This window comes from Colobus angolensis, unplaced genomic scaffold (genome assembly GCF_000951035.1).
Source record: "Colobus angolensis palliatus isolate OR3802 unplaced genomic scaffold, Cang.pa_1.0 Scaffold34, whole genome shotgun sequence".
Classification (NCBI taxonomy): Eukaryota; Metazoa; Chordata; class Mammalia; order Primates; family Cercopithecidae; genus Colobus; species Colobus angolensis.
Window position 1 is genome coordinate 5,068,778 of NW_012116710.1, and position 9,192 is coordinate 5,077,969.

At 52.0% G+C, this 9,192-nt stretch overlaps 1 protein-coding gene across 1 annotated transcript in view; it reads left to right on the plus strand.

Moving 5' to 3' along the window:
* Positions 1 to 2,683: 2,683 nt before the first annotated feature.
* Positions 2,684 to 9,192, plus strand: part of CATSPERG (catsper channel auxiliary subunit gamma) — a 33,010-nt gene continuing 26,501 nt past the window's right edge. Inside the window, exons 1-3 of the mRNA XM_011952515.1 lie at positions 2,684 to 2,773; positions 4,039 to 4,322; positions 4,411 to 4,464. Coding sequence (XP_011807905.1) covers positions 4,053 to 4,322; positions 4,411 to 4,464 — 324 coding nt within the window. The 5' untranslated portion in view covers positions 2,684 to 2,773; positions 4,039 to 4,052. The remainder of the gene's footprint in view (positions 2,774 to 4,038; positions 4,323 to 4,410; positions 4,465 to 9,192) is intronic.

Consider the following 9,192-nt stretch of genomic DNA (forward strand, 5'->3'; position numbering starts at 1 on the left):
GACCATCCTGGCTAACACGGTGAAACCCCATCTCTACTAAAAAATACAAAAAATTAGCCGGGCGAGGTGGCGGGCGCCTGTAGTCCCAGCTACTCGGGAGGCTGAGGCAGGAGAATGGCGCGAACCTGGGAGGCGGAGCTTGCAGTGAGCTGAGATCCGGCCACTGCACTCCAGCCTGGGCGACAGAGCGAGACTCCGTCTCAAAAAAAAAAAAAAGAAAAAGAAGATGATGATGAAAAAGAAACCCCCATCGCCTAAAAAAAAAAAAATTAAAAATAAAACTAATTAACTGGACATGGTGATTCGCATCTGTAGTTCCAGTTACTTGGGAGGCTGAGATGGGAGGATCACTTGAGCTGGGGAGTTCGAGGCTGCAGTAAGCAATGACTGCACCACTCCACTCCAGCCTGGGTGAGAGAGTAAGACCCTGTTTCTAAAAAAATAAAATAAAAAATTAAAGGGCTCCTGTACATGGCTACCGAGTTTCTTCCCTTAGAAGACGTCACCGTTCCCTGGCCTGTGGGGGTGGGCCAGGGTGGGAAGGATAGACCGCCATCATCGATTCATTTACATAAAATAACTATTATGTGCGGTGCCTGGCAGGGCTGGGGGACAACAGAGGCAGAGAAAGCCATACACCCTGCCCTCATGGAGCTTGTGATTCAGTGGAAAAGAAATACCCATTTCCAGCCATGAGTGGCCTAGAGGGGCCAAGAGGTGGGATGAAGGCTGGTCATGTATCACAGAGAACACCTAAGGGAAGGAAAGTGGTGGGCTCTGTTAAAAAGCATAGAATGGTATTCCAGAGGGCATTACTGAGCCTGCACAGGTCTGGAGCATGCATGGGTCATGCCTGATCAAGGATATTCAAGTTGCTCCATGTGACCAGACTGGACCACAGAGGTCTAAGGGGGAGAGGGCAGATGAGCCAGATAGAATGGCAGGGAGGAGAGTATGAGGTGCTCTGGAAACCAAGGGGTTTGGAAGTTTTCCTGAGGGCCTAGAGGGTCATGGAAGGTTCTAGAGCACTGGTTCTCAAGGTGTGGTCTCCAGACCACTAGTATCAGCATCACCCAGGAACTTGCCAGAAATACAAATTATCAGGCTCCACTCCAGATCTACTGAATCAAAAATTCTGGAAGTAGCCAGGTACTCACTCAGGAGGCTGAGGTGGGAGGATCACATGAGGCCTGAAATTCAAGGCTAACTTGAGATAGGGTATTGCTCTTTTGCCCAGGCTGAAATGCAGTGGTGTGATCACAGCTCACTGCATTTCCATGTATTTCAGAGCTCACTGCAGCCTCAAACTCCTGGGCTCAAGTGATCTTCCTGCCTCAACCTCCCAGGTAGCTAGAATCACAGGGATGGGCCACCACACTGGGCTAATTAAAAAAAAAAAAAAGTTAGCAACAGGGTCTCACCATATTGCCCAGGCTGGTCTCAAGTGATCCTCCTACCTCAGCCTCCCAAAGTACTGGAATTACAGGTGTGCACCACCACAGCTGGTTTAATTTTTTTTTTTTTTTTTTTTTTGAGACAGGGTCTCATTCTGTTGTCCAGGCTGGAGTGCAGTGGAGGGATCTCGGCTCACTGCAACCTCTGCCTCCTGGGTTCAAGCAACTGCTGCCTCAGCCTCCCGAGTAGCTGGGATTACAGGTGCCCGCCACCATGCCCGGCTAATTTTTGTATTTTTTGGCAGAGACAAGGTTTTATGTTGGCCAGGCTGGCATCGAACTTCAGACCTCAAGTGATCCGCCTGCCTCAGCTTTCCAAAGTGCTGGGATTATAGGCATCAGCCACTATGCCCAGCCAGAGACTCCATCTATAAAACAAAAACAAAAATTCAGGGTGTGATGCCCACCAACCTGGCTTACCCAGCCCTTTAGGTGAGTCTAATGCATTCTCAAATTTGAAAAACACTGGGTTAAATGTCTAGTCTGGAGTTCATCAAAAAGTCATGGCCTGAATCCTTACCTATAAGGCATCAGAATGCAAATGAAAATTAATGAATATTTTACTCGAGCCAGGCACACTTCCCACAACCGTGTGAGATGGCTGTCCTTGTCCTGTTTTTTAGAGGATGGTAGCTAAGCAGCCGATTCATTCTCACAAAGTCTCTAGGAAACCACACTTTTTAAAGGAGTAGTCTCACACTTTTTAAAGCTGTAATCCCAGCACTTTGGCAGGCCGAGGTGGGTGGATCACCTGAGGTCAGGAGTTGGGACCAGCCTGGCCAACATGGCGAAACCCCGTCTCTACTAAAAATACAAAAAATAAATTAGCCAGGCGTGGTGGCGGGAGCCTATAATCCCAACTACTTGGGAGGCTGAGGCAGGAGAATCGCTTGAATCCGGAGCGGGGGCGCGGAGGTTGCAGTGAGCCGAGATCGCGCCACTTCACACTTCACTCCAGCCTGGGTGAAAGAGCGAAACTCCGTCTCAAAAAAAAAAAAGAACATTTGGGTAGAAGGACAAGTAGGAACGGTGCTTGCTGCCAGAACAACCAATAGAAACTCCTTGAAGGCCTTCCTGGCACAAACGTTGTCTCCAGCACCCTCTGCCGACCAGGCCTCGCGCTCTGAGTGCTGAGACTGCCCCCGGCCCTCGGTGACTTAGGGCTTGCGCGTTACCTTGGAGACAGCGTGAGTGGAGGGCGTGTCCCTGCAAAGGCGGAAGTCGGCTGTGGAAGTGTGGGCGGCCATTTTGAGACCGGGCAAGAGGGGGCGGGACTGGTGCGGCCGAATGACAGTTGACCGGTTTTAACCAAGTGACTGGTACCACGGGGCCGGGGAGAAAGAGCGGTGCCATCCCGGGGCGGGGGGATGCCGGGGACGGGGAGGAATTAGGAAGGTGAGGGGAGGGGGGAGGCGAGAAGGGGAGAGGCAGGGGAAAGAGGGGAGAGTCGTAGGAGCTGGCAGAGGAGGGAAAGGGGGAGCCGAACGTGAAGGGCGAAGGACGGGGCGGGGTAGGAGAGTCGGGGTACAAAGCAGGCAGGTGTTAATGGCATGGGAAGGAAGAGTAAGAAGTGGGTCAAGAAGGTGTCGCGGTACGAGGGGAAGGTGAGACTCAAGAAGGTGCCGGCTAAGAAGCTAGGGCCGGCGTGGAAGGAGAAGGTGTGGGGCGAGGAAACAACGAAGGGCAAGGAAAGATCCCGAGGCGAAGAGACAGTCTTCATCGAGAAGGGGCAGGGCGAGGAGGAGGGGCGTGACCAGAGGGCGGGACGGGGCGAGGGGCCGGTGCAAGAAGAACCAATCGCCGAGAACCCGGGGAAGGGACGGGTCCATAAAGACCAGGTGAAGAAACAGGGGCGGGGCCGGGAGCGGAAGCAGAGCGAGGAGCAAGCCCTGGGCAAGAAAGAGGAGCCCCGCCGAAATCAAGAGCAGGGGCGGGGCCGGGAGCAGGGGCGGGGCCCGGAGAGGGGCAAGAAGAGGCACAGTACCCAGCCCCTGGGCAGACCCCGAGCGAGGAGAAAGGGGCGATACCAAGAGAAGTGCGAGGGTAGGGCAAGAAGTTGGGGCAGAGCCGGGTGGAAGTACACGGGTGCGATCGCAGGCAGGAGCAGGACAGGGGAACACAAGAGGGGGGCTGTCAAAGCGAGAAATAGAAACGAAGATCAGGTGAAGAGCAAGAGTGGAATACAGAGAGGGGGCGGAACAAGGAGCAAGGTGGAGATAAAGTTAAAGGAAGAGACGTGGAGGCGGGGCGGAACGAGGCGCAGGAGCAGGAGTGTGGCCAGAAACATTAGTAGGGCTGGGGTCCGGAGCAATAGCAGAGGTGCGATCCCCACGAGGGTTCCCAGGCGCAAGAGCAGGGGCGGGACCAGGAGCAAGTGCAGAGGCGGAGCCAGGAACAAGAGCAGGGGCGGGGCTAAAAGTCCGTGCGGGAACAGGGCCAGGAGCAAGAGCAGGGGCGGGGCCAGGAGCAAGAGCCGGGGCGTGACCAGGAGCAAGGGCTGTGCGAGGCGCAGAAGCCAGGTGAAGTCTTAGAAGTGGGCTCCAGAGAGCTGTCCTGCGTGGGTGTTGACGCCTGCGTTCTCCAGGTTCTAGCCACATTATGTGCGGCCCAGCCATGTTCCCTGCCGGTCCTCGGTGGCCCGGAGTCCGAGTCTTGCAGATGCTGTGGGCCCTGCTGGCAGTGCTCCTGGCGTCCCGGAGGCTGTGGGCGATCAAAGATTTCGACGAATGCACCTGGCAGGTTGTCCTGAACGAGTTTAAGAGGGTAGGCGAGAATGGTGCGAGCGACCGCTTCTTTGAGCAAGAGCTCGTGGACACAGTAGGCAACTTGTTTCAAATGCTGGTGGACTCACCCATCGACCCGAGGGAGGTAAGGGGACCAGGGTCAAGCGAACCAGAGGGATTTTGAACCCGCACTCCACTCATTTCTGGACATGTGGCCGAACCTCTCTTTGCAGAAATACCTGGGCTTCCCTTACTACCTGAAGATCAACTACTCCTGCGAGGAAAAGGTGAGTGGGTGCAGCACGGATAGGCTTATTCTATGAGCCTTGGTTTTCCCATCTCTAACATTTTTATTAATTTATTATTTTATTTTATTTGAGATGGAGTCTTGCTCTATTGCCCAGGCTGGAGTGCAGTGGCGTGATCTCGGCTCACTGCAACCTCCGCCTCCCGGGTTCAAGCGATTCTCCTGCCTCGGCCTCCCAAGTAGTTGGGACTACAGGCATGTGCCACCACGCGCGGCTAATTTTTGTATTTAGTAGAGACAGGGGTTCACCGCGTTGCCCAGGCTGGTCTCAAACTCCTGACCTCATGTGACCCACCTGCCTCAGCCTCCTAAAGTGCTGGGATTACAGGCATGAGCCACTGTGCCTGGCCCACATCTCAATATTTTAATAGTGGTAGCCCCATCCAACCCTGGTGGCTTTAAGGATTCAAGAAGGTTGTGTGCAGTTCCCAGTAACCCACCAAGCACCTAGTAGGTGCTAAAGTAAGCTGCTTTTCTGTTCCATTTTTTGTTTTGTTTTGTTTTTTGAGGTGGAGTCTAGCTGTGTAGCCCAGGCTGGACTTCAGTGGCGCCATCTCGGCTCACTGCAAGCTCCGCCTCCCAGGTTCACACCATTCTCCTGCCTCAGCCTCCCGAGTAGCTGGGACTACAGGCGCCCGCCACCTTGCCTGGCTAGTTTTTTAGAGACGGGGTTTCACTGTGTTAGCCAGGATGGTCTTGATCTCCTGACCTCGTGATCCACCCGTCTCGGCCTCCCAAAGTGCTGGGATTACAGGCTTGAGCCACCGCGCCCGGCCGTTTCATGTTTTTAAAGCTTTGAGTAGGAGTTTACCATATATATAATTCACACACCATAAAATTCACCATTATTATTATTATTATTATTTTTTGAGGCAGGGTCTCACTCTGTTACCCCATCTGGAGTGCAATGGCGAAATCACAGCTCACTGCAGCCTTGACCTCCTGGGCTCAAGTGAACCTTCTTCATCAGCCTCTTGAATAGCTGGGGCTAATTGTGTGCCACCACACCACCATGGGAGGATCGCTTGTATCCAGAAGTTCAAGACTAGCCTCGGTCAATTTGGCTGGGCATGGTGGCTAACACATGTAGAAATGCTAAGGCAGGAGCATCATAATGAGCCTAGGAGGTTGAGGCTGCAGGGGGCTGTGATCATGCCACTACACTCCAGCCTGGGTGACAGAGCTAGCCCCTGTCTTTATTTTTATTAATTAATTAATTTATTTTTGAGATGGAGTCTCACTCTGCTGTTGGGGTGATGAGACCCAACACCAGGTCATGGGGGCAGCAAAGTCCAGTGGAGTCAAAGGATTGAGTAAAACAGTTTGAGAGAGAGAAGTGGGACCAAAGAGCCATTGCTAGTGTATGGAGGCTGCGAAGGCCCGAGCTCTGGGAGCCCACGCTATTTATTGGTAATCCAACAAAGAAACAGGTGGTGAGAATGTGGGGGTCAAAAGGGCACCTTGCATTAAGCACATGGTTGACAGCTGTGATGGCTTAGCATTTGCTCTGCTACTGGAGATAATGGAGAGCAGGTTCTTTTAACTCAAGATACAATCAATCCTGGGAGCACAAGGAGCAAGAAGCCAGCAAGTCTAGACACATTCCAGAGCCACGTGCCCTGGATTCTATCCAAGCCACGAGGGATTTTATGCCCTGGGCTTAGATTATGGTGCGTTGGGGTAGCCTTCCACCTTTTAGCACGTGGCTTGGCATTCCAAAGGCCACAAGGGGTTTTAGACCCTGGACCCCAGACATGTTCCAAGACACTTTTACATTATGTCAGACATGCAAGCCCTCCCTCAGCTTCTCCTGACACTCTGTCGCCCAGGCTGGAGTGCAGTGGCGCGATCTCGGCACACTGCAGTCTCTGCCTGCTGGGTTCAAGAGATTCTCCTGCCTCAGCCTCCTGAGTAGCAGGAATTAAAGTTAATTTTGGTGAAGCCCAGTTTATCAATTTTTTTTTGCTTGTGTTTTTTGTGTCATTTACAAAGGCCTTGCCTAAGGCAATGAAGACTTACTCATAATTTCTTCTAAGAGATTTTTAGTTTTAGCTCTTACATTTAGGTCTTTCATCCATTTTGAGTTAATTTTTGTATATGGTGTGAGGTCCAAGCTTTTACATGTGCATATCCAGTTGTCCCAGTACCATTTGGTGAGATGAATTTTTTTTTTTTTTTTTTTTTGAGACGGAGTCTTGTTCTGCCACCCAGGCTGGAGTGCAGTGGCATGAGCTTGGCTCACTGCAACCTCCACCTCCCAGGTTCAAGTGATTCTCCTGCCTGAGCCTCCTGAGTAGCAGGAATTACAGGCATGCACCACCATGCCTGGCTAATTTTTATATTTTAGTAGAGACAGGGTTTCACCATGTTGGCCAGGCTGGTCTCGAACTCCTGACCTCAGGTGATCCACCTGCCTTGGCCTCCCAAAGTGCTAGGACTACAGGCATGAGCCACCACGCCTGGCCTGTTGAGATTATTATTTCCTCACTGAATTGTCTTGGCACCTTTGTCAGAAATCAATTGAACATAAATATAAGTGTTTATTTCTGGACTCAGTTCTATTCTAAATGAATTGATTTCCTCAATAATTCATTGCTCTAAATGCCTATTCATATGCCAGTACCACACAGTCTTTTTTTTTTTTTTTTGGAGACAGGGTCTCACTCTGTCACCCAGGCTGGAGTACAGTGGCATGATCTCGGCTCACTGCAGGCTCCGCCTCTGGGGTTCACGCCATTCTCCCGCCTCAGCCTCCCAAGTAAGTGGGACTATGGGCGCCTGCCACCATGCCCGGCTAGTTTTTTGTAATTTTAGTAGAGACGGGGTTTCACCGTGTTAGCCAGGATGGTCTCGATCTCCTGACCTTGTGATCTGCCCGCCTCAGCCTCCCAAAGTGCTGGGATTACAGGCTTGAGCCACCGCGCCCAGCTATATTTTTTTTTGAGATGGAGTTTCGCTCTTGTTGCCCAGGCTGGAGTGCAGTGGCACTATCGCGGCTCACTACAACTTCCGCCTCCTGAGTTTAAGTGATTCTCCTGCCTCAGCCTCCCAGCTAGCTGAGATTACAGGCATACGCCACCACCCCGGCTAATCTTGTATTTTTAGTAGAGACAGGGTTTCTCCATGTTGGTCAGGCTGGTCTTGAATTCCCGACCTCAAGTGATCTGCCCACCTTGGCCTCCCAAAGTGCTGGGACTACAGGCATGAGCCACCACGCCTGGCCAATAATTTTATTTTTTTAGAGACAGGGTCCTGCGCTGTCATCCAGGCTGAAGTGCAGTGGGTCGATCATAGCTCATTGCAGCCTCCTGGGCCCAAGTTATCCTCCTGCCTCAGCCTCCCAAGTAGCAGGGGCTACAGGCTTAAGCCATCACACCAGTGGTCTTTCAATTAGACAGGGTCTCACTATGTTGCCTAAGGCTGGCATGAAAGAATTTCTGAGAGTAATATTAATAAATGCAAAGAATAAAATGAGGTGATATGTTAGAAGGGGGGCACTGTTTTAGTGGGCATGGTTGGAGAAGGTCACTTTGGAAAGGCTTGAGCAGTGATGATCAAATGATGAATGAATGATCAAATGATGAATGATCAAACAATGAAAAGTGGGGACTATTAGGAGAGCCAGGCAAAGCATTCTAGTCTGAGGGAAGAGCCAGCACGATCGCCCAGAGGTAGGAAAGAGGTCAGCATGTGTTAGAAACTATGAAGAGGCCTTTGTGGCTGGAGCAGAGTGAGTGAGAGGGAGTGTGGGAGGAGAGGTCAGGGAGGTGATGGGGGAAGGTTTTTTAGGCTTGATTGGCCATGGTGAGGACTTGAGTTTTACTCTGAGACAGAGCCTGAGAGGGCCCTATGCAGAGGAGGGATGGGATCTGATTCCAGCCTTCACTGGCTCCCTGCTGTTGTTTGGAGGCAGGGCAGGAGCAGGGAGACAAGGAGGAGGCTGCTGCATTGCCCAGGCAGGAGATGACAGGGACAGGACCAGGGTGTTAGCGGCTACTGTCATCTTCACAGGAAGGAGGTCCCTGCCCGACTAGCACCACCTCCTCGAATAGGAACTCAGGCAGGGCCAGGGACAGGTGTAGTTGACAGGATTGAAATGAGCCTGGTGCTGGGTGTGGTGACTCATATCTGTGATCCCAGCACTTTGGGAGTCTGGGGAGAGAAGATTGCTTGAGCCCAAGAATTCAAGACCAACCTGGACAGCATAGGAGACCCTGTCTCTACAAAAAAATCAAAAAATTGGGCCAGGCACGGTGGCTCATGCCTATCATCCCAGCACTTTGGGAGGCCAGGGCGGGTGGATCACCTGAGGCCGGGAGTTCGAGACCAGCCTGACCAACATGGTGAAACCCCATCTGTACTAAAAATGCAAAAATTAGCCGGGCATGGTGGCACATGCCTGTAATCCCAGCTACTCGGGAGGCTGAGGCAGGAGAATCGCCTGAACCTGGGAGGTGGAGGGTGCCGTGAACTGAGATGGTGCCATTATACTCCAGCCTGGGCAACAAGTGCGAAACTCCGTCTTGAAAAAAAAAAAAATCTAAAAATTAGCCAGGTGTGGTAGCAGTACCTGTAGTCCCAGCTATCTGGGAGGCTGAGGCAAGAGGATTGCTGAAGTCTGGGAGAGGTGGAGGTCACAGTGAGCTGTGATGGCACCACTGCACTCCAGGCTGGGCAACAGAGCAAGACCTTATCTTAAAAAAAAAAA